The sequence below is a fragment of the Chlamydotis macqueenii genome, chromosome 4, assembly GCF_036417535.1.
Source record: "Chlamydotis macqueenii isolate bChlMac1 chromosome 4, bChlMac1.mat, whole genome shotgun sequence".
In the NCBI taxonomy this organism is placed as follows: Eukaryota; Metazoa; Chordata; class Aves; order Otidiformes; family Otididae; genus Chlamydotis; species Chlamydotis macqueenii.
Window position 1 is genome coordinate 4,938,503 of NC_141559.1, and position 24,317 is coordinate 4,962,819.

At 45.5% G+C, this 24,317-nt stretch overlaps 1 protein-coding gene across 2 annotated transcripts; it reads left to right on the top strand.

The window, feature by feature from the left end:
* Positions 1–1,497: 1,497 nt before the first annotated feature.
* On the top strand, positions 1,498–24,092 carry G3BP2 (G3BP stress granule assembly factor 2). Of its 2 annotated transcripts, XM_086746740.1 has the most exons (12): positions 1,498–1,680; positions 8,037–8,155; positions 9,264–9,345; positions 10,391–10,564; positions 11,320–11,410; positions 12,375–12,477; positions 13,692–13,872; positions 14,846–14,944; positions 18,581–18,683; positions 19,945–20,073; positions 20,260–20,378; positions 21,131–24,092. In XM_086746740.1, exons 2-12 carry the CDS (start codon positions 8,061–8,063, stop codon positions 21,401–21,403), a joined length of 1,449 nt encoding a protein of 482 aa, XP_086602866.1. In that variant the 5' UTR covers positions 1,498–1,680; positions 8,037–8,060; the 3' UTR covers positions 21,404–24,092. The 2 variants fall into 2 exon arrangements, with proteins under 2 accessions (XP_086602866.1, XP_086602867.1); XM_086746741.1 differs by lacking the exon at positions 14,846–14,944.
* The last annotated feature ends 225 nt before the right edge of the window (positions 24,093–24,317 follow it).

The following is a 24,317-nucleotide window of genomic DNA, read 5'->3' on the forward strand; positions in this document are numbered from 1 at the left end:
CATCCTCCCTCTTTGAGGGAAACACCTTTCCTAAGCAACTGCCTTTCCCCAAGCTTCGTCTTCAATAACAGGCAAGAAAACCCAAATTTCTTCTGCAACTCAATTTGACAAGTGCTGCGCTGTGCCACCAGGAGCCTACCCAAACCTCCTGCGTGGCCATGGTTTTCCTTCTTCCACTGACCATTTTTTCCCTGCACAGACACCTCCTGGAATGGGTAGCAGGAGATTTCTACCTTGCTGGGCAGCACTAAAACCTTCGGTGAAGTTTACCCACCACATCACCAGGTGCTTTACGCGTAATGCAGCCATGCTCACCTTTCCACGTGCCACAGCAGGACAAGGGCAGCCCACAGCCACAGCAGGCGTCCAGTGCTGGCTCTGCTCTGTCCTCCTCCAGATGGACGTGACCCTACAAAACCGAGCTGGAGCCTGCTCACCTACAGCTGTTCTCACCTATATTTTTTAAAGAAAATAAGAAACCAACAAAACCAAACTGACCTCCTTCTCCTAAGGAAAAGGGCTTTGAGTACCATAAAGGTTAAGAAGGGATCCCCCTTCCCCGTGGGGATGGTTCAAGGCACTTACCTTCCCGGGCCAGCGGCAGACACCAGCACCAGGACTCACCACAAACACTCCAGTTGGGAATAACGCGCTCCTAGCCCTCACCAATGAAAAACACATCCGAAACCAAGTTCTCCACAAAACACAGTGATCTTTATTTCCAAGTTTTCCATCCTTACACAGACAGCTGCTCGGAAAGAACGAGATTTACCTCACAGAAAGCAGTTTGGGGTGCCCCGGCTGCAAAAACCATGCATGTCTCCACGACTGGATTTTTTAGATGAGGGGACAAACCAGAGCCCTCTTCTACATGGAGCCAGGAGACATAACAACCCCCCGGGCGCAGCTTCTGTCACGCTGGGAAGGAATTATTTAGTATTTGACCCGCAATCACCGATCATTTTAGAGCATAACTCAAAAGTATTCCAGTTTCAGCAAACTCTGGCCTTCTTGCTGAGCTACAAACGGCGGTCAGCCCAGCTAAACCAGGGCTGACCACACCCCTGACACTTGCGGTTGCGGGAGGCCTCCCTCAGCAGCAAAGCGGCGCTCCCGCTCCGACCGGGCGGAACCGGACGGGTGTCAGCGGCCGCCGCTGCAGCCCACGGCAGAGAGAAGAGAGCCGGCCGCGCACAAGTCCCCTTTCCCGCCCTAAGAACAGAGCGGCAGCCTCCGCGGCAGCTTCCGCTCCCCGCCGCCGCCATTTTCCCCACTAGGCCAGCGCTGCCCCGCCTGCCGCCCTATAACGGCTGCGCCGCGCCTGTTAACGGCCGCTCGGCGGGCACGCGTCGCTCCGCCTTACGTCACCGCGGAACGGCGGCGGGGATTGGCGGAGACCGCCCGAAGGAAGCCCCGCCCCGCGCAAGCGCACCCCCTTCGCCCCGCCCCTCGCTGCCCCTCCCGCTCCTTCCCTCCGCGCAGGCGCGCAGGCACGCACGCACAGGCACGCGCGCACGGGAGCCCCGGCCGCCCCTCCTCCGCCCGGCCGTGACATCGCCGCCACCGCGCCCGGTTTCGCCCCGTCCCGCTCCCGCCGCGGGACACGCTCGCCGCGCCCGACCCCGAGCAGGTCCTGGGGGGGAAGTGCCCCGGCCCCGCGCACCGAGACTTTTTCCCTGGGTGAGCGATGGGGTATGGCGGCGGTAGGCCCCGCCGCGCCGAGGGTGGGGGGCGGAGGGGTGGCCGTTTAACGGTCGCGGGGCTGCGGGGAGCGGCGCCGCGCCGGGCGGCAGCGCTCCGGGGCCCGGCTTTGCCCTTCGCCGCCCGCCCCGTTTCGGCGCGGCCGGGCCCGCCCGCTGGCTCCCGGCCCGGCCCCTCGGCCGGTGTGGCGCGGGGGCGGCGGGCCCGGGCCGCGGCTTTTGTTCGCCGTTCACCTTGGCGACGTGTCGGTTGCCGCGATCGCCCTTCCGCCTCGCCCCGGGCTGCCCGGCGGAAAGGCGCCCCCTCGCCCGCCGTTGCTTGGGCGTAGCGGCCCGAGCCCCGCGCTGCTCGGTGCCCGCTGCGGCGTTCGGCCCCGCCGGCCTGGGGCCTTGCTCTGCCGGGGCCTCTAGAGGCGGCAGCGCCCGGGCCCGGGCAGGGTTCCCCGGTGGTGCTGCAGAACCGGCCCGAGCTTCCCATCCTCGGCCCAGCGAGCTCTTCTGTTCCCTTCCCAATCAGCGCTGCGGTGGCATCGCTGGCTGCGAGATCTCTCCCAGCTCTGCGGAGCTCGCCTTTCTCCCCTTCCTCTTTCCCCACTCACAACCTGAGCTTCTCTGTTGTCACACGAATGTGGCTGAAGTTGTCACCAGCACCTTTTATTCTCCAGATCTGGATACCCTGAGGAGATCCTCTCTGAGCTTCTCCCATTTCTCTTCTGTTGTGAGGCTTTTGCTCCCCTTAACCTGAGAGAGCTAAAGTAGAGGTCATTGCAGTCCCAGTGTGAGTGCACAGGAGCATCCCCGCCACAGATTTTAAACCCCTTACCTCCTTGGCTGGCCCTGGATCTGGAGCTTGGTGCTGAGCACCAGTGTGTAAAAGAACTAACACAGTAGAGAATGAGAGAATACAAGATGATTCTTTGACTTCTACCAGAAAGACTTACTCAGCCATTTTGTTATGGTGGCCTTCCGTGTTGGTTTGGCAATTCCCGAGCCCTCTGTATGTTCTAGGCATTGCACGTTCAGTGTGCAAGTGTTCTGCTTTGCTACAGAAAGAAGTGTAAAGATACCCAAGGTATTTTCAATCTATTGAGAGATCAGGTAAGTTATTCTGTTCCTTGCTCCGTTCTTGTGCCAGTAGACTACTTAGACGCAACCTGCGTACAAACCCACACAGTATTCTTTGGTCCATAGTGGGATGGAGGGCTAAGAGGGGAAAGATAGCCTGTCTTAGTAAGAATTTATTTTTTGTATAAAGCACTCTCTGCTATCTCAGATATCTCAGGGTTTTTTTCTCGTTTCTCTTACGGACACTGTTAATTAGAGAGTAGTAGCGGAATGCAGGTCAGTGACCAACTTAGAAGAAACGGTTGCTCTGCAGCATAGGCCGTGCCACCCTACTCTGTGCGGCGGACATCATGTGCAAGCACTGCTATGTACACCCGAGTTCCTGAGGGGGTGTAGCGGTGTTATCAGGCAGTGTGCTTACCATTACCGGGGCATTCTGTGTTCATTGTGATGGTAAGTATGCCCGCAGGGCCATGCCTGCCCTAGGAAAGCCTCTGCATTCTTAAGGATTCCTTCTCCTCGTGGTCTCTGGTAGCTGGGCTGTAAGAGACGTAATCTTGGTTTAGCATTTGGGATGTTCTCCTAATGTTCTAATTGGCCAATGTGGGCTTGCCATGTGGAATTTTGATCTTTATCATGTAATTTTTTCATTAGTAGAGTAAAAGCTTTTCTAGATTAACTGATGGGAAAACAGAATGAGCTGATCATCCTTATCCACCCGTGTCTTCATGAATCAAATGTTTTTCTTTCTGGAACTGAGGTTTCAAATTATACATCTAGTGTCACACTTAAAGAATATTTTACAGTGCTGAAAATATGCTGAGGAAACACGGTATCTTAAGGCACAGTGTTGAACTTGAATCTTCCTTCTTACAGTAGCGGTTGTGACACTGGATGTCATTTCTTTTGAGAGTATTTGACAAATGAAGAACTGCACTGCAACTCAAGGAACATGTGAAAAGACTAATATGTCAGACTAATAGGTGTATCTGATGAGCTATCAGAAGAAAGGCACTGAACCTGGCATTGGATGATGACAGAGAGAGAGAGAGAGATGCAGTGGCTTCCGTTGTGGCTTCCCCAGAACGGGTGGCGCCACTGGCTGCAGTTGCTATTGTTATTGCTGTTGTACTGGGTGGCTGTTTGCTCTTGTCCCGTGGTGCAGCTTAACTGCTGGGAAGATGGTCCCCTATAGCAGTCATGCCCGAAATACAGAGTACCATTAAGCTCCTCTCAAAAAAACCCAACCCCAACCCTGCAGGACACCTGGATTTGAAAGAACTGCATGCTGTGCCTTGGGGCTCAGCCAACTCAGGTTGTAGCAGATCAGGGAAAGGGATTCTGGTAGATTGTAGAGGCTTGCTGGCCCCTGGTGCAGATGGAGGATGATGTGAGGGCTTACCTCACGGAGCACGAAAGAGAGAAGGTGGTTTCAGTACTGAACTGGCTTGTTTGGCACTTTCGATTGCTCTTTCGGTATTTTTTCATTTCAGTCGATGCTTGTTTGACGTTACCGTGGAGTCCCTGCCAGCCGTTGCAGGGCTGTGTTATAGATGCCCTGGCTGTGCCAGCTAGGCCGTCAGCGGCCGTTCGGTTTTTTAGCTTGATTCAAGCTGTGGCTGCTCACACAATGTGTTACAGTAGTGGGATCTCACAGTCACGCTAATGGATCGTGGTAGCGGGCACGCTCGTGGCAGCACTATTTGCTTCTCTACCATAGGAAACACAGCTTAAAAGTGATCATCTGGTTTGAGGAGAAACCTGTCCAAGATTGTGAAAGCTGCTCTCCCCTTCCTTTCTATTTTCCCTCGGCTCCTGTGGTGTGGGAAGTGGCACGGTGTCTGCTTTGTGTGCTCGTTGCATGGGGAGCATCTTTCTGATTTGCAAGAGCATTTTGCCCAATTTTGTTTTCAGTTTAAGTGACATATTCAAATATGATCAGTGACTTGGACACAAGTTGCAGACTTGTGGATTTAAGAACAATATTTTCTTTGCTCATAGTTTTTTTAATAAAACAAATGGTGAAGCCTGCATCTCCCTCCCAAAGCTTAAAAGTTGGTCCTGATGAAGGCTGTCTTCAAGTTCAGATGACACTTTCTTGAGCTGCTGTCAGAAATGGGTTCAGCGTTTTTTTCTTTGAATGAAATTGGTGAGGCATCCAGGCAGCATCACTGTTGTTGGTCTGTCTTTAAACAGGATGGAGGTGGCTTTGAACTACGTCTTTTGGCACAACCAAAGATTCTGTGCCAAAGTTTATCCTCTGTATACCTAAATTTGAGCGTGTGCGCCATCCTTCTGTAGCTCAGTCATCGCCTCAGGTAGCTTAATGCCTTGCTGGAGATGACACTTCTCTTTTCTACAGGATAAGGGAATTAATAACGAGAAAGCTTACATGTATTTTAGGAAAAAAAAAGGCTTCTCCAGCCTGAGAGCTGCTTATTCAGCAAGATGCATGCCAGTGAACATTTTGACTGCTCCATGCGTAGTAGCTTTGAGTACTTCTTCCGAAACAAATTGCTGCTGCCCTCCTGAGCAAACCGATGGGTGATAGCTCGTTTGTTTTTTATTTAGTTGCAGAAGTGATAAACACAGCTGAATAAACAAAGTGTTACATGTAAAGATGATTACAGGCTGAAATCATTTGCGCGCTATTAATTCAGTGTGGACCTGAGAAATTACTGTAGCGGTTGGTTCCCAAGTACTTCAGCACAATCGTCCCAGCGTGAGCTGTATCTCACCCTTTTAGCCCCTGATGGTTTTATCTCCTTGCAAAGCCTAACTTCTTGCTTTCTTTGTCACGGCTGGCATCCGTGATCCTGCCGTGGAAAGCTGTTTTTCGCAGAGGTGAGGAAAGTCTGTAACAATCTTGTACCTGAATCTAGCAGAATGTAGCTGGGATGTTGTCACAAAGTTAAATGACTGTTACTAGTGACTTCAGCACCCTGCGGTTGCTCTTGGTGTTGCTCTTGGGAGGAAAATATCCTTTCTGCTTTTGTTCGTTTGCTTATCTTTGCATGCAAATAACAAATAATTCAGTTCTGTGCTAACTCTCCTGTAGTTTTTGTTTTCTTGAAAGAAGTGACCGTGGAAATAACTCGAGATAGGAACTTGGTTGGTTGACGTAACGGTGACAAGCTTATCCAGTCCTGCCTGTACACTTAAGTTGTTGTTGAGTTTTTTTGAGCTTGAATCATGCCAATTGAAGTTGCAAGAAGTATTGCACTGGTGTGTGTGCACGTTCCTTTGGTTTGGGAGGCTGGTCCCTCAGGTAGATTCCTCTGGCTCCCATACCTCTGAGCCTTGTCTGGAGAAGAAGGAGATTCCATGTTTCCTTTAGTCCTCCAGCTTGCGAGTCTATTATGACATGCATCGCGTGGCTGCCGGTTCTCCTTGGTTCACAAATGTGCTACAAATCCGGCGTGCCTTCCTGGCAGCACAGGAACCAGAAGTACTGAATGAATGGGATGGAAATTAAATCCTGGCGATTAATTGTTATGTCGTCTTGATGCAGGCAGGGTTACCTGTGGACAAGCAGCAATTGAGTGGGTATTCGTGTTCCCCCGTCAGTGTGATTTATGGCTTTTGTCAGCGTGCCTGATGGAGGAGGGTTCTTAAAGAATACAGTTGCACCATAAAGAAACTAGCAAATAAATTTATTTGATTTCTGGTGTTTGCTATCTCAGTTTTAGTAGTTTTGGTTCCTACTAGTATGTACGCGAGTGCCTGGAGCAATGAGTCCTCATTAAGACACTTTCTCGGTGGCTGCTCAGGCTGATCTAAGAATGTGATTCTTTTTATTCAAGTGAGAAGAGTGCTCAGGTCCTTCTTCCTTAGCCCGTTACTCCTTGCCATTGAAAACTGGAAAAATAGCCTCTACAGAGTATGTGTATCTGTGGGGCTTCCGTTACTGCCTGGTAAAACATGGAGATACCGGACTATTGAGAATGTTAGTGCCAATGCCTTGGCTTTTGTTTTAAGTTTCACTGGTGCCTTTACCTCCAAATCCCTCAGGCCTGCTAAGAGTCAGGCCCTGACTTTAAGGAGGTGCTATACTAATTGGGACACGTGGAGATTCTCATCTCTTGTAAACCAACTTCTGTTTCAGGCCGTTAGGGAGGAACTGGCTCTGTATGGTTATTACGTACTTGCCTTTCTCAGATTTTCTGAAAGGTTTCAGTGGCCTTTCCTGAAATAGGACTGCTTCCAGGGAAGGAAAGATCTAGTGTGATACAGATCTCATGTAGTGTAATGACTTTGTCACAGATTATTGTATTTTGTACCCAGAGGCATTTTCGGTGTTCCTTGTGGTATGCCAGCGATTTGTTAACATACGTACTTTGCTTATTGCTATATTCATAAGAATATATGCTGGCTATGATTGCTTTTTAATAACTTCTTCAAAAAAAATTGTGATGAAGCTTGGTCCCTGTGTGTTCTCACAAGTGCTTGTGGTGAAGATCGTGTCACCGGTTTTGTGTTCATCATCTGACTGTGGGGCAAGGCAGCAAAAAAAACCAATAGCCTCACCTGTAGAAACTGAAATCCTTGTTCTTTTAAGGTTGGTTTCTAAGTCAAATTCTCATGTGTCTGCTGTTGCTGTAGTATGAGTCATGTTAGGAGGATCCCCAAATTGCTCAGTCGTTGTTTCTTTGGAGGTTCCCACTTGGAACATGCTCAGGGCCTTTGATGTCCCTTAGTGTTCTTAACATTTGGTGGGGGTCTGAGTATCAAAATTACTTCCCCTGGGGCTTCCCATGAGTCATAAGTAATACTGTGTTTCAGAGTCTTGGAAGGTTATAATAACAGTTTTGGATAATCCTAAAATAAGCTTTCTGATTTACCTCCAAGCCTTTTGAAGCAGATGTGCTTTGAGATAAGGGAATGTTACTGACTGACTTTAAAAAAGTGTATCCCTGCTTGTTTTGCAGTGCTGTTGAACTTAATTTCTTAATTCTTCATCAGTTTATTGCCAAAGGGTTAAATAAATGGTGCTAGACATTTTAACAGGGCTTTTGTTTGGCTTTTTTTAAGGCACGTGTCCTGTAAGGGACTTGGTTTCCACTGTTTCCTCTTTGTTGAAGTGACTGAAATATTTTTATGCGCTCGAAGGAGGTGGGGGAGAGCATCCTGAACCGCTGGAGTAGTTCTGTGTGAACTAAGTTCCCGTTCACATCATTGTTTCAATTCTAATATCGTTATGCCTATTCTTCTATGAGGAAGTTGCGATGTATAGGGCTGTCTTCAAGCTAACATGAATCTTTTTAATTGCAGCATTTGACACTGTGTACCAAAGAAATGGTGATGGAGAAGCCAAGTCCCCTGCTCGTAGGGCGGGAGTTCGTGAGACAGTACTACACTCTGCTAAATAAAGCTCCTGACTTCCTGCACAGGTAACGCTTTCACACACCAAGTGACTCGTGTTGTTGAACCTAAGTGTGTACTGCTCATTGTACATCAGATAAACATTCATTTCTGAGTATGGGCGGAAACGGACCTGGCTCACTTTGGGGCGCTTGGAAGACTATTTCATCTTACGGAAAGCTCGTTAGGCTCTAGGACCAAGTCTGATGCTATGGATGTATGGCATGTTATCGAGGCATTTCCTAAGTGGAAAAGCGAGCTGCTTCTCAGCTGATAAAATGGTAATGTGGACATATTCCAGAAACACTTGTCTAAAAAGACGGAAAAGAAAAGGACATAAAATGGCAGAGGAAGCGCTTGCATTCGGTACCTAAGACAAGCATCCTGATTATTTCAGGATACGATATTTTGCATTGCCTCTCACAAGTTTTTGTCCAGATTATGATTGGAGATTTAAGTATAAGTGTCGTGGCTTGTACAAGGTAGGAGGAAAACACAGTAGGCTTGGTTTTTTTCACCTGTGTCCACTGTTTAAGTGGTACTCTGAATGTGTTTCTTCCCTCTTTTTTTTTTCGTTTCCCCCCCTTTTTTTTCCTTCCTTCTTTTTCTGATTGTGATTGGCTGCATACAGCCCACTGACGTCTGCACTGGCTGGTTTGACTGGAGAGAAGTGTTCGTATCCTCGCTAATCCGTATGCCAGTGAGGTTATAGAAGTACTTAATGAAAATTTTATTTCATATATCCAGTATGAGGTGGATAATAATGGTATCTTCTAAGAAGTAGGGCAGGTGTTAGCATTCAGACCTCATGGCAATCACCCCTAAGGTTTTAACACAGGCGGATGATTTGGAAATTGGGGAACCTTCAAGCCCAAATGGGCACCTTGCTTAAGGGAAGCAAGAGGAAGACTGAGGTTCGTTTAGGAGCTTGCCTTATATACTGGGCAAACTGGAATACTCAATATTAAGCTTGTTTGCTCCTGAATTCTAGGAGCCTCAGAAGTGGAAAATATATCTAGTATTTCTGTTTGTGCTGAAATTCCTGATGCATTGGGCTCTGCAACTCTTTGCTAAAATATTTGTTGGATTTGGTTGTGTTTTTTCATGGGTATGACCTTTACGTCTCTTCACTTGCAGGTTTTATGGCAGGAATTCTTCTTATGTCCATGGAGGACTGGACGCCAGTGGGAAACCGCAAGAAGCAGTGTATGGTCAAGCTGTGCGTATCAAAATCGGTCCTGTAGTCCTCATTAATGTTCAGAACTTACTGTATATATCAGTCTTTCTCTTTACCAATTACTTTGACTTTCTTATCTGGTAAATAACATTGTGATACTACCGCCTGTTCAGAGGCAGATAGGAATTTGGTGGCTTGTGTTTTTTTGATTGTTGCTGCTTTTACTGTGAGTTGTGTTTGATACATCAGCTTTGTGTCTGGACTGCGGAAAATATATTTAGAATGGGAAAAAAATCAAGATGAACAGTTAGACTTGCCGTGTTGGTCTATCTTATTTCAGTTAGAAGTGGTTCCTTGGGAAGGTTACTTTGATTTTTGTGAGCTATGTGGAATTCTGTATGTTACCAAATTCTTCTGTGAGTGGAGTTTTCTTGAGGTGGAAGATAACTTTTGAAGAGGTGAAGTAAGTCCAGGAAACACAAGTTTTGGCTTTGGTTGTGACTCTTTATCAGAATAATGTTTATCATGTAGGGGCATCTGTTCATGTGGTAGCCACATCTTTGAGCAGTGTGGCTTTCAGCTCAGGGCAGGGTTGGTTTCTTCTCCTTTCACCAGCAGAACCTGATTTGGCAGCACGGAAGTCTTGGCAGTGCAGACATTACCCACTCCTGTGACATTCGGGTACTTTGTGGATGCATAGAGGGTTGGGGGTTTTTGTTTAGAGGGGGTTGTGATTTGTTTTGTGGTTTTTTTTAAATGCAAAATAAATCCTGTACCCCTCACAGGGCTTTTTAGAAAGAGAAAGCCTTAAAATATGTCATATGTTGGAGTACAGCTGGAAAAACTGGATAGCAAGTTGCACGCTATTAAGACTGTTCTGAGAAGAATTTGAATCCTGGTGGAAAACTTGAGAATAAAAGTTAGATTAGCTGAGACTGTTCTCAGTGAAACACACTTCTTTGTTCTTGTATTTACCTTTTGAGCTTCAGTGGGGTACATCTTTGTGTTAGTTCAGACTCAGGTATTTAAAAGGTGTAAAGCTCTGTACAAAACTCACTGTAGCTAAAATGTAACTCTCTGTTTCTAGGAGATACACAAGAAGGTGATGTCACTACAGTTCAGCGAATGCCACACCAAGATTCGCCATGTGGATGCTCATGCTACTCTGAGCGACGGGGTGGTCGTGCAAGTCATGGGAGAGCTGTCAAACAATGGGCAGCCCATGAGGAAGTTCATGCAGACTTTTGTGCTTGCTCCAGAAGTAAGTATATGTAAGAATGTGTTTAACGTCAAATATTGATGATGGGTACCTGAGCTGTAGCTGCCATTTGTCGTACCAGGGCAAAAGATACGATCTGGCTTGTAGAGCTTGGCCCAGAAGCTGTCACTAAATAAGCTGAGTCCTGCAGATCAAGTCTCTAGTGTAGTTCTGTAGTTTCTTTAAGTCTGCTGCGAATGTGAGCATGGGTTGATGCTGCGCAAGTTACTGCTCAAATTAGCTCTTAGCAAGAGCAGAGCTGTGTAAAGGTAAAGGGTGTCTTGTGTGCTTTTTACTGCTTTCCCCTCACTTCATCACAAGATATGGCGTGGTTGGTGATTAATGTATTAGAGTCTTGTTGAATTTCTTTGTTGTTTCCCTATGCAATGCTAGAAGCATACAGTCACTCTGTGAAAGTTCATTCTGGTTTTTTATTGCAAAGTTTTCGTAATAGGGAGAATTCAAAGTCCTTGATTTCCTTGATGAAACCGAGGGACTTTATGTTTAGTTAGAACCTATGATTACTGTGACTTAGCAAAAATGAGGGGTTTTTTCTGCTTGAAACTTCCCTTTTCAGTTGATTAAAGTTACTGTTCAATTGTTTGCTTAGAGAAGTACCACCTGGAAAATGGCTTTAATGAACTAGTCCTAATCCAAAACGTGGGTGTGTACCCCAAAGCTTGTATCACTAATCCGTCCTTGTTGTTGACTGCTAATGGATCGTATATGCAAAAAAATGCATGTTGCTCTTTTTACAGGGTTCTGTTCCAAACAAGTTCTATGTCCACAATGATATCTTCAGATACGAAGATGAAGTGTTTGGGGATTCAGAAGGAGAACTTGATGAAGGTGAGAACTGCACACGCAGAGTTTATCTTGTTGTTGTTCCTCTAGCATGCGTGCAGAGCTTTCAGGAGTGCGTAAAGGAGATGGAGAGATGCGAACTGTGTTGCATTCTCATGGAGTGAAGTAATTTGGGAGGGGGCTGAGGCAGGGAGTGTAGGTTATGTTGCTGGAACTGTCTGCTGGTCCAAAATACTCTGTAAAATGAAGGTCCAATAGTAGTGCCTTATTCCTTGAAGGGCTGAACTGGCTCAGGGTGGGTGAGGCTTGGCAAAGAATGGAAATAATGAGCAATGGCACTTCGGCTGCCACTGGTTTCATCAGGTAGACTTGATTTCTCTGGTCAGTTGAATTTTTAGGTAAAGCGATTTGAAGAAAAAATGTAATTGTCTTTTCAAATATGACACATAGTTCACTTTCATCATCACATTCAGTAATTCATTTCTATTTAGGGGCTGAACTTGACCTGGGTGTTGGGTTTTTTTTTCTCCTCTGTTCACTGAGGCAAAGCAAATCAGAGTACAGCCAGAATGTATGTACATATGTTCGCTGGATAATTTCTGGCATTTTTTTATCTCAGTTCTGTGGAACAAAGCATCTTAGGCAATAATCCTTATATTTGACGTTAATCTTCTTAGTTTTAGGTATGAGATTTATGAGCTAATAGCGCAGTCGTTCTCTTTTACTGCCACCATATGAAAAACATCTGCTGCCTGAAAAAACCTTCGAGTTCTCCTCCCAGAACTTCTTAGCAGTAATATGTCTCTAGTTTCTCCTCTTTGTGAAACTAGTGAGAAACAAAGCCTCTTGAACAAGTGGAAGTGTCTTCTGTCTTTTCTTGCAGCTAATGTTGCCCTATTTTGTTAGTGAAGCATTATTTTTATTACTACTGGTTTAATAGGCTTTTATTTTAAGTATGGCCTGTGTACGCTTGCAGAGATGTTTAAGGAAATTTTTCTTTTCGTGTCAGAGTCTGAGGAAGAGGTAGAAGAGGAGCAGGAGGAAAGACAACCGTCGCCTGAACCTGTGCAAGAGAATGCGAGCAGTACTTACTATGAAAACCATCCTGTAACGTAAGAAGTCCATTTTATTATGTGAAGTTGCTTTTTTAATAGAAATGACAGAATTCCTTTGGCTTTGGATTCTGGATGTGGTTTAACAGGCAGTTTAGGAAACTACACTTAACTTGATACGGATCTGTGTTAGGTTAACATTTAGAAACACTGCGTCTGGAATGGAGAGAGGAAGTGGGGCGAGTTCTTATGTTTGTTGGTTATTTCCACTTCTGGTTTCAAATGTGAGCTGAAAAGGTAGCAACCGTATTTATGTACACAGTAAACGGAGTCTTTGTTATATAAACTTATAACAGTGAGTTGATATGATGTAATTTGTGTGAACGGATGGGTGAACAGGGTAGCGCTTGAAACTCAGAGGAAGGCCTACTTTTTGAGAAGCTGCTGTACAGCCGTACTGGAAGAACAGGTCTCTGTCCTCAGCATCCTAAAATCTAAACAAGATTAAGGAAAAAACTCTCTTTTTGTTTTTAAGAAAAATACATTTTATTAAAAAAAACAAGCAGACAAACAAAAAATACAAACACAAAGAAACAAACAACACCAAAACCCTGTGCTTTTTTGGAAACACAGGAGTGCCTTTTAAAGGGTCAGAACTTACTTCCTGGTTTCCTGTTTTAAAAAAAAAAAAGCATTTACGACATCGCTAGATGAAGTCTGTTAAATGCATCAGTGATAATGCTAAATGCTAGTCACATAATGCTTTTCATGAAAAACCTTATGGAAGAGAGGAGTCTGCTGGAATTCTGGCAGTGACTTGCTCAAGATAATGCAAGACGTTTTTGATGCCTAAAAGCATTAAGTCCAGTCTCGGTTTTGGGTTACTCTGCCAATTGGACAGAAGTTGCAAGGGCAGCATTCGTCAGATAGTCATTTAGGCATACGCTAACATATGACAGGAGCTGCCTAGGCAGAAGTTTTTGCAACTTGGTAAGCCTTTGGGGTGGCTGAAGGGACAAGCGAAGAACTTCAGATTCTTTACATTTCAAACACACACAGTAGAGAAGAACTTGCGTGTGATTGTCAGTAAACAAGACTCACAACTCCTTTAGTGAGGAGTTTGTATGGCATTTTTGTAAATAAGCTGCATGTTTCATTCCAAAATTGCCTTCATTTATTGCTTTTTTTATACATAGTTACCATAGCATAGCTAAAAAAAGTCCTAAAATACGAAGGAATTGATAAGGTGCATAAAATGCATTTGATCATTGTAGCAATGGGATAGAGGAGGCCCTGGAAGAATCATCTCATGAACCTGAGCCAGAATTGGAAGCTGAAACAAAAACTGAGGAGCTGAAAGCTGAAGTAGAAGAGAAGACCCTTGAGGAGCTAGAAGAGAAGTCTCCATCTCCACCTCCTGTAGAACCCGTTTCACTACCGCAAGAACCACCAAAGGTTGGTTAAAAGTCATATGTGTGCTTCTAGGTGCAGATGGTAAACCAGAAGATTTGAGTTTGAACTTTTTGAGTGGCCAGACTGATACCTCTTTTCAGTGTCATGCTGTATGAACAGCTAGACTTGAACCTTGAACTTGTAAAAATGCAAAGTTTCACGAAAAGAGGAAATAATGTTCTTTTTAAGCATTGCTCAAGTCACCTATCATAAACTTAATCCTCTGCTTGTGAAGTGTGTGTGCGTGGTTTTATGCATGTGTAGACGTTTATAAAAGTGCAGTTAATATATGTTAAGAAAACACCTCAAGCTACCACCACCAGAAATCTCATACGAGGGGAACCACTGCTCTTCCTTGAACAAAACCGTAATGTATTCACACTTGCAAAATTGCTGGCAGTATAGCTTCAAAATCAGTATGGGGGCATCGACTGTCTCCCTTAGAGGCAGGATGCCTAATCTTAAAAACCACTGTGCACCCCGTGCGTCATCTGGTTTGGTTACACTTAGGTAGTTTGAAAGAGATGGGAGGAACCGGTGAAACCTGGAGAAGAGGTCATTTTCTAGCTCCAGCGTGTCTCCCGCATTTTTTTTTTTTTCGATCTTTTTTCTCTTTTCCATTTTTACTTCGAACTTCTGGTGTCCGCTTCCTTTCTTTGTGCAGAAGCCACTTAACGCTACAGGGGTTTCAGTCCTCGGTTTGGTTGCATCATGGAAAGCAGTGATCTGGGGATGCTGAGGGAACTGGGCTCACTCAAGTGGTGATAGTGGGCACGGTACACGCTTGCTCCACGCCGTTGGAGTCCACAGCCGACTAGAACTGCAAATCCTTCTGTACCTTCGTTGTAATGCTTGCACAACAATGATTTAATAGTCAGATGTGAACCGAAAGTGTATTTTCAGCAGACGAGTTTCCCTGTAGGAATGTCAGTGGTTTGTCATGATTAGTAGCCTAGGTTTGTTGCATTTCCTGCAGGCTTTCTCTTGGGCTTCAGTGACCAGTAAAAACCTGCCTCCTAGTGGTACTGTTTCTTCCTCTGGAATTCCACCCCATGTTAAAGCACCAGTCTCACAGGTAACCCATCTGTGAACACTTGGATTGTCTCATTACTTCTGCCAACTGCTTCAGGTTTTTAAATTAACGGATCCGTTTGTTTGACTTAAATTGCACAAATTAATTGTGTCTTAAATGTTAATGCACTCACCTTCTTGTCTCAAGCGAAGGCACGTAGACCTAAATTTGGGTGATGGTGACGTTAAAATCTGTTCATGTGGAAACAGGAAATCACTACTGAAATTTTTTCAACCTGTCTTCACGGGATATGATTTGGCTTACAAGGGAAAACAAAACAAAACAAAACAAAACAAAAAACCAACTCCCCACAAAATAGTAGTTTTCTGAAGTGTGTTTGAAAGGGGTTTTTCATTGGCGGAAGCGCCCTAACGGTAAAAAGGGCTGGCGGCGTAAGGCTCGTATCTACAGAAATACACTGGATTTTGTTATCCGTTTGTAATTAACTTGTCACAGAACCCTGTACCAACTTATGACTGTGTGAGGAATGGAAGGACTCACATTTCCTTGCCAGGACAATGCTGTCTTCCCATTCCTAGGTTGACTGGGTGAGGAGGGGAAAGAGGAAAGAAAGTTTGACCGGGTGATAGCTCATGTCCTGCACATGCCAAGCTGCTCTGAGACTCTCAGTTCAGCTGCCTCTATGTACATAAAAAGCCTCAAACTGGAAAATGTGTGCTTTAACTTCTCCTGACGCTGCGTACCAAAGCACTGTCGTCTGGTAGCTTGTGTCTGATGTTTTTAACAGGCAGTTTTCAGTAGAGCAGCTGGATTATTGCAGCTCTTGTTTTTGCACTGGTTTCTTTTCTGCTTTTACTGACAGAGAGGAACCTATCTAGGATTGCCCTTCAGCCAAATGCATGTTAAAAAAGAAAATAGAAAAAAAAAACCGCCAACAAAAAGACAGCCCCTTGTATGGTGTGGCTTCTGACAGAGCTGTCATGGAGATCAGATAATGGCTATGTACGGAGTTGGGCAGCCTGCTGTACTCATCAGCTTCTGCCGGGCTTTGAGCATTTAGGTGGTATCTGAGCTGTAAAAACTCTGGTGTTTCTGGCACAGAATACATTTTCCTTATGCAAAACCAAAAATGGTTTTGGTTTATTTGCCATAGAGAGGGTGGATTTTTGTAATATGACTGCAAAAATAATTTAAAATTATCTGTACAGGAGGGCAGAATATAGCATGTAGATGTCCCCCTAAGCTCTTTTGTGTTGCCTCTGCAGCTTGTCATGTTTTCTGCCTTTTAGATTACTTGTGCTGAGACTTCAGGTTTAAGTAATTCTGTGTGGAAGTTTGTGAACACTACTGAAGCGACAAGAATTTCAGCTCTCAGCTCTTTTGGAGACAGAACTAGTCAGTTCTTAGCTACTTTTCTTGCACACTTTTCAGTTGGCACCTGAACAATTTCAACAAGGAGCTACGGACCAGGAGCGGCTTTTTCCTGTTCTCTTGGATTCGTTAATGCCAGGTTCTGTGCATGCAAACCAGGGCAGTAGGTGGCACTGGTGGGTAGGTGGCTCCTTTGGGATGCTGTCCTAGCCAGCACCAGTGATGCTGCAAAGCACCTGTTAACTGTCCTCCTCATTCCTTCCTCTGCATCATTCGAGCTTTTCCCCATCTTTTATCAAGTTAAAAATACAGCCTCTGTGCTGTTAACTCAGAACCCCTCAAAGGACTGCACACGTACTGTTTTGAATGTAGGCCAGTTCAGTTCCTCTTTATTTACAGCTGTGCAGTTAAACAGGTCAGCATTTCTCACTCTTTTTCTTCTTGTGGGCGATTAGAAATCATACTGCCTACGCTGATAAATCAGGCCTTCCCTTTCGAGGCTTTTCGATGTTCTGCCCTCCTATTTGCATTAACACGTCGCTGTCGTAGGGGTGTCCGTGAGGCGGAGGCAGGCAGGCTGCTCCCTAACCATTGTCTTTTGGCTTGGAAGGGGTGAACTCAGGGAAAGATCTGTTTATAGACGCTGCATTCTCTCACCACTTAAATCTGTTTGGACTCTGGATAGACTCTTCTATAATCTAGAGCGCTGTTGTGGAAGTGATTGAGGAGTGCCTTTAGTAAGCTGTGTGGTAGCTACCTGAGGTGTGCATCTAAGCTGCTGCAATTCTGGTGAAATGATGTGGGTTTTTTCCTTTTGTTTCATGGGAAGTGTGGTTTCTTGTTTGTTTACTTGGCTAATTGGTTCTTTGCATGCATACGTTTTGATTGTGGCAGACATGTCACTCAGAGAAATTTTAAGCCTGGTAAGATTTAAAAAATACAGTTGAACCAGTCTGAATGTATTGAGTTTTGCTTTTGAGGTGTAATTTATAATGCAGTAAAGATGTGTGAGTAGAAGGTGGCAGGGCAGCTCCAGTGGCCCACGAGCAGGTATATACAACAAAAAGAGATTTAACAGGAAAACTGATAGTTCTAGCTTATTCTTGGAATGGAAAAAATGGTCCTAGAAATGCTGGAAGGACAAGCTAATGCCTAGCTTGGGTAGAGCATGAGCGGTAGGAAGTCCAAAACTTAGATTTCTTGCAAAATACCTGCGTGTTTTGTGTAAAATATGTTCTTTTCACCCCTGGGAGGTACTCTCTGGCTGGAGCCATCAGCTGTCTCGAGTTCTCAAAGGAAAATAAGGGAGATGTTGAACATAAACTACTTCTCTGCAGCAGTCTGGGCCTATAGCCTTTGTCCTTGTGTTTAACCTTCCTCAGAAGCTAGTTTTCTTCTTCATGCTCCGAAGCATAACTTTGTTTTTCTAAGATAAGAACCCAGCACAGCAGCAGCTGCTGGACTGTTGTGCAGAAAACCGAATTTAAAAAATGTTGGAAATGGCTTCAGCAAACAACAGTCTTTGTAGAAATATTTTTTATTGTTCTGTCTCTTTTTCTGAAATTATCTTTAAAAGGATTTTTTGTTTGCAAAAAGTGGAATAGGTGTTCTAGTTCCTGAGATTATGAAGGGTGTACTTTCAGCATCATCGTCTTGACATCGGGAAAGTTGAAGAATATTCTCAGCAGGTAGTCTGTAGAAATTCTTGTTTCAAGTGGCTTTCTTGTATCAGAAATACTTTTTACACTTCTGAGGGCTTTTGTTTTGTTCTCCTCTTTCTTCTTCATAATTTCCTCATAGTTTTCTGCACTCAAGGAAAGTAATTCCTCAGGGACTCAGACAGAAAATGTGATTTGCCCATGTGTTCGTCTTCATCTCAGACTACCTCCTAATCTGTGAAGTTGGAGCTTGGCATGAGGAAGCTTTGTTTCATCTATGTGGGGTTTTTAGTCAGGTTGAGGAACTCGTGAATAACGGAGCGTTGGGGTATCAGTGCCTGGTCAAACATGGAAAATTCGCCATAGCCATGTTTTGGGGAGACGCTCTGGTTGAGAGATGTTTGCTTTGCACCTTTTACCAGAGATAACTGAACACTGCAGTCCTGGATTGGTACAGAGGAATTTATAGAGGTGAAAAAATATATTCCCAAACACATTGACATGGATGTTTATCTTCTGGAGTTCATTTTGTTGCATGCCACTTACCTATGTCTTGTGTTGTGGGGTTTTTTTTGTTTGGTGAGTTTGGGTTTTTTGGGTTTTTTTACTGGGCCGGTGTTTAATAATGCGTATTCTCCTCCTCTTTTAGCCAAGAGTTGAAACTAAACCTGAAGCGCAGTCTCAACCTCCTCGTGTACGTGAACAGCGTCCCAGGGAAAGACCAGGTTTTCCACCCCGAGGACCTCGACCAGGTAACGTGGATCGGCTTGTGTGTCTGCTCGGGACTGCTAATGAGAGGCGTCTCCTTGATGGGTCTGGTCTGTACCTGTGTTGTATTTGGCTGATAACGACCTGTCTGTTCCTACTGCCTTCAACTGGAAATAAGGGAATATGGTTTAGAGTCCACGCTGGTGATGAGCTGTTGCAGGGATCAGCCATTATTTCTAAGCTTCTGTTTTGTTGAAGTGTTTTTTAGTAGTCAGGCCGCTCGCTTAGATGCTCGAGTACTTTTCATGTGACGTGACGCAGTTCTGAAAAGCTGGTATGGGCATCTGAATGGTTCTTATCTAATTTTGCTGAACCTTGGAAGTGAGATCTCTTAAATACCTGTTGTTGCTCTTTATTTTGGAAGAAAACCTTCCCACCGTGTCAGCCTCAGTCAGTTAATAATTTTACACATATTTTTCCATCCTGTGTAATTGTCTAGAATACCATTCTCGGTTTGGCTGCCCCACGTTTATCTTGGTTTATGAGCAGCCAGCTCTCACACATATGGAGTGTCCAAATCTCTCGGATGGTCTGGCTAGAAAACATGCCACTTACTTGACAGTTGTCAGAAGCGGTGTTGAGAGGTGAAAGCCTTCTGAGGTGCGTTCATCAGTCCAGCCGGGTCGCTTGGCAGACCTCTGCGCAGCGCTGAGCAAAAGCTATCTAGTCAAAGAGCCAGAGCTACAGGATGTTGATCGGTTCATCGTCTTGCCTCAGTGTGAAAATAAGTCACGAGTTCCAAGCTGCAACTTGTGGCGAAATCCAGTTGCAAATCTGCATTTCTGCTATTCCTGAATATAGTGCAAGTTGTACAGAAAGCGTTCAATTCTGATCTTACACTGGAAGGTAGCAGAGGCAAGGGAGAAAAAGCCAAAATCTCGGCTGGCCAAATGGTAGAGCTTCAGCCCGACGGCCTTATTTCCAAAGGAAGTCGGCGAGCTGTTTGATCTGCTCGATGAAGCCTTCCAAATGAGCTCGCAAGCTTGCTGTAAATGGTAAATGGACTTGTAGGAGAAGCTGAGGAGAGCAAGGGGTACATAGCTACGCTGTAAGACTTCAGGTACAAAAGGGGTCACAGGGTGCTGCTGTTATGCTGCGGGGCAGGCAGTGATCTTGTAGAGAGCTACCGGGAAAGATCTTGCGTGCTGCAAAGCATGCTCGTACTTGGGCTGAGCTGGAGAGAACACGAGGAACTCTCATCTGCTAACCTCAGCGGTTCTACCTTCTCCTTTCTCTTGGCGACAGGGAGAGGGGACATGGAACAGAATGAGTCGGATAATCGTCGAATAATTCGCTATCCAGATAGCCACCAGCTCTTTGTTGGGAACTTGCCGCATGATATCGATGAAAGCGAGCTGAAGGAGTTCTTCATGAGTAAGTAGCAATTTCAGCTGCAGAAATTAAGAAGAAAAACCGCGTTGAAAAGTCACGTAACGTTCCCTTGGGGCCGCACAGGGGAACTTTTCCATGATGTACAGGTGTTGTCTGGAGCAAGCGGAGGGCTGGGAGAGCTGGCATTGTGGTTGTCGATAACGTGGCTTTTCCCTTCTGCTTTCCTAGGCTTCGGAAATGTGGTGGAGCTTCGCATAAATACTAAAGGAGTGGGAGGAAAACTGCCTAATTTTGGTTTCGTGGTATTCGACGATTCTGAGCCGGTCCAGCGAATTTTAGTTGCAAAAGTAAGTATTGGCACGGAATGGCCTTCAAAGGGGGTACTGAATGCCTTAAACCCAAAGTAGTGGGGGGCGTCCCAGCTGGCGTTGCTGCTGTTTCTAGCGTTCATTCGTAAACAGCAGTTGTAAGAAAAATATAGTTTTGGCACGCTGGTTTTATGAGGAGTGTTCTGTAGCTTACCAAAGCTATGCCGCCGGTCCTCAAACCCTGTGACAGCAAATTGAGGTTTTTACCTTTGCGCATAGACACCGCATGGAGCTCAGCACTTACTTTGGGAGATCCTTTTAAGCTGAAAGTGCGTAACCTTTTAAATAGCATCACGTGGATCTCTGAATGCAGCGTCCTGGGGCTGAGAATAAGGAGCAAGGTTATTTGCAGTTGTGACTTGAGGAACGTGAGAGGAGAAAGCAGCAGTTGTCATTTCTAGTATGTGGGAGTGAGACCTGGCAGAGCAATTCTTCAGGAATTTTAGCCCTGAAGTGAAAAGGCTGAAGCCGGCAGTGAGGAGACTAAAGACAACCCTGTCCTTACTTGAGAACGACATTTTAATTCCTTGCATGCCAAATGAATTTAAAGATGCTGTTCCATTTAGCGTAGACCTCTAGGGCGAAGGTTGTGTGCTGCAGGGAACCGTTAGCAGTAAATTTTTGTCTTTGGCATCCGCGTGAAGGTAGGCGGAGGCGTGCTGGGAATGCAGTGTTTTCATATGCCTTGTGTAATGGTGACTAACTGTGCCTTGAAAACTTTTCCCTGTAAGCCCATTATGTTCCGGGGTGAGGTGCGCTTGAACGTAGAAGAGAAAAAAACAAGAGCCGCTCGTGAAAGAGAGACCCGAGGTGGAGGCGACGACCGTAGGGATATTCGTCGCAATGATAGAGGCCCTGGGGGCCCCCGTGGAATAGTGGGTGGTGGCATGATGCGAGACCGCGACGGAAGAGGACCCCCTCCCAGAGGTGGCATGGCACAGAAACTTGGCTCCGGGCGAGGAACCGGGCAAATGGAAGGCCGTTTCACTGGACAGCGTCGCTGAGATCTCCACTGTGGGCAGACAGTCTTGGCAGTGGTACATTATCCATCGTGTTTGCATTCTTGTTAATTTTTTTTGGCTTTGGAATGTGACACAGCCCTTCTGATCATTTCTTTGATGTGAAAGCATCCTTTGGTTTCCAGTTTAAATTGAGGTGGACGTTCTTCCCCCAGTTTCACAACAGGAGTCACACTTAATTTATAAATGTAGACTTGGAGAATTGAGGACTGGGAAAAAAAAAAAAAATTAAAAAAAAAAAAAAGAGAAAAAAGAAAAAAAAAAAGACCGGTTAACTATCTGCAACAAAAGTGAACTAAAGGACGTGCCCAGTAGAGTTCAGGTCCTTTCAGTCAAAGCCCTCTGCTGCACATTTTGTGTAAGTGTTACTGTTTCTGCCTGTTTCTGTTGGAAACACAGATAGTGCAATTTGTGCAATTGGAGAAGCTTGCCTTTGTTTCTTCCTTCTTAGAACACTCGGCTCCAAACAAACTCGTGTTTACGCACTCATCAGAATGCACTAATGGGTACTCTGAACTCATTTCTATTGACATCTGCGGGAGGCATCGGAGGAAAAACCCTTCATGCTCTGACTCAGAGTAGCATGTGAAACGATGCGGGCATCTGATCTGCTTGCTGTGACCAACAGATGTACACACACAAACCTTAATGAGACTACACGTTTATTCCAGGAGGAATCCACTTAGCTGTAACCTAAACAGAACGCAGAGTTTCAAAGTCGTAGCCCTGAGTATGCAACCAGTTTGATAGCTCACGTCAGATTTTTTCTATCTGCCCCTCTTCAGTACAGGGATGGCTGCTCAACACACTCCTCCTTCCCCTCTCCCCTTCGATAAGCGTTGTACAGTGGAATTTGTCTTGACTGTATTTGAGTTCTCTGGTAATGTAACAAGCATGATGGTGCCTTCTATGAATACATCATTCCAGTCTCGCTGGTGATTTTGTACAGTACAGTGTATGAATTACTGTGCTGCAAGCCGATCGGCTGCAGAGCGGTTAAAGGAAAGAATTGAACAATTGTATTAAAAAAAATTGCAGTATCTTTCAATCAGTAAACGTTGCTAAAATTATCATCCACTTTGCTCTTCAATGAACAAGTTCGCCTGGTTTTTTGCAGAGGGGGGGAAGGGAGGAAGAAGGCATCCGAGTAGGCTGCAGGTTGTCTCCTCGCTTTAATCAGTGTCGAAGTTAAAGAAAACGGCGTTAACATCTCTCTTGGGCGTGAATTCCAGAAGTCAGTCACGAACGGTGAACGCTTTTGGCCAGCTCGTGATGGGTAGAACGGAGCATCCTTTGTGAGGGTGAGCCTATCAGACGAGGATACTGCAATTTTCGGAGAACGAAACAGCAGCTCTTAAGTATTTGCATTTTCCAGTTGTGCTTTTTTAAAAACTCTTACTCGTTTTGCACATAACTCTCAGCTGAAGCTGACGCTTACGTGGCTCCGGAGTGAAGGATAGAAAGGAGACATCCTCTCTTCCGTTTGGCTGGTGGCTGTTTCCAGCGGCTCCTGGATGGCGTTCCGGAGCGCGTTCCCGTGAACTGCAGCTGCGGCAGACGGTCAAGGTGGGCTCGATGCCAGGGCGTGCAGCAGGCGCCCGGCTCCGAGGCGCCAGGAGCGAAAGAGGGAGCTGTGTTTGTGTGTGCGTCCGTGCGAAAGCGTGACCACTTAAAGCTGCTTCTAAGCGTGGAAGACCTCAAATTAAATAATGGCGATTTGAAGCAAAAGCAGATAGGGCATCATAGCAATCTGTCTCTGGATTCCGCAAGCTTTTGCTGGTCCGGAGTGAGGTGGAAGATTTTGCACATATTTTTCTGATGCGTTAGGCAAAGTGAAGTGGCATCCGTCTGTTTTCTCCCAGGCTCGAGGTCTTCTGTGTTCGATGGTAAGCCTTGCACTATTTTCATACACTTTTTTTCTGGGCACATTTCTTCCAGTTTCCATTGTCGTATTTTTGATTTCTGTTGAAGGTCTTGAATTTTCAGCTGATACCTGGAAATCTGTAGTACTTGAACTGCTCGCCACACAACACCACTACTTAGCTTTGAAACCTTCGGACAAAGTGCTGTCATCAGCTAGCAGTTTGCCACCACTGTGTTTTGTGTAGCCCCTTTTTTTTTTTTTTTTTTACCCTTTTGTAGCGCTGTGGTGTTTTGCTGCCACCTAATTCATTTGTATGGCAAACGGCACCGGGAAGAATCTCAACGACAAAAAACGGAGTATAACAAGAGCTACTGAGCCATTCCGCTTGCTGGCTTGCTTCTTGTTTAAGTGACGTGAACAACCCTGGGAACGTCATCCAGAGAAGTTTACATGGTGATAGCTCACCTGCTGTGCTGTGGACTCTTTCCTGTTCTCAACCCTCTCGACAGTAAACGTACCTCTCGGAGCGAAGGAGGGGATTCACCGACCATGACTGTTAGTTGCTGATTCGTGGATGGTGTGGGAGGATTTTGTCATTACGGTTCTATTTCAGCCAGCTCGGCTGACCATCTCGGCTTTAGTCGGTATACAAGGCAGTGGATTACCATCTTTATTGCTGTAACGTGTCAAGCATTATATGCTCGTAGATTCTAGTTTAATTGTTGCAGGTGGAAAGTATTTTTACTTTTACGTTTCCATTCTGAATGTGTTTTGACTAAACGTACCAATAAACTACTGATGTCTGCAGCATTTATGCATGTCCCTCATTCTCTGGAATGCAGGGCGCTGTAGAGCGCTGTCTCCTCCCTTGCTGTACAGAAAATACTTTTCTAAGGAAATTGTTGCTGGCTTGTCAGATGGCGGTGGGAAGCCATAGTAGCAGTGTCACGCGCTTTGGTTGAAGTGTTTGTCCTGAGCAGAGTCGGTAAGCTCTGGTTTGCCGTGGCTGTATGAACTCCTTTCCTGGGATGCGGC

Bases quoted from the DNA above. Each gene is read 5' to 3' on its own strand.
- G3BP2 (XM_086746740.1), top strand. From the start codon at position 8,061: ATGGTGATGGAGAAGCCAAGTCCCCTGCTCGTAGGGCGGGAGTTCGTG. The intron at 12,478-13,691 runs GTAAGAAGTCCA...TGATCATTGTAG, and splicing joins TATGAAAACCATCCTGTAAC to CAATGGGATAGAGGAGGCCC. The intron at 20,379-21,130 runs GTAAGTATTGGC...TTTCCCTGTAAG, and splicing joins AGCGAATTTTAGTTGCAAAA to CCCATTATGTTCCGGGGTGA.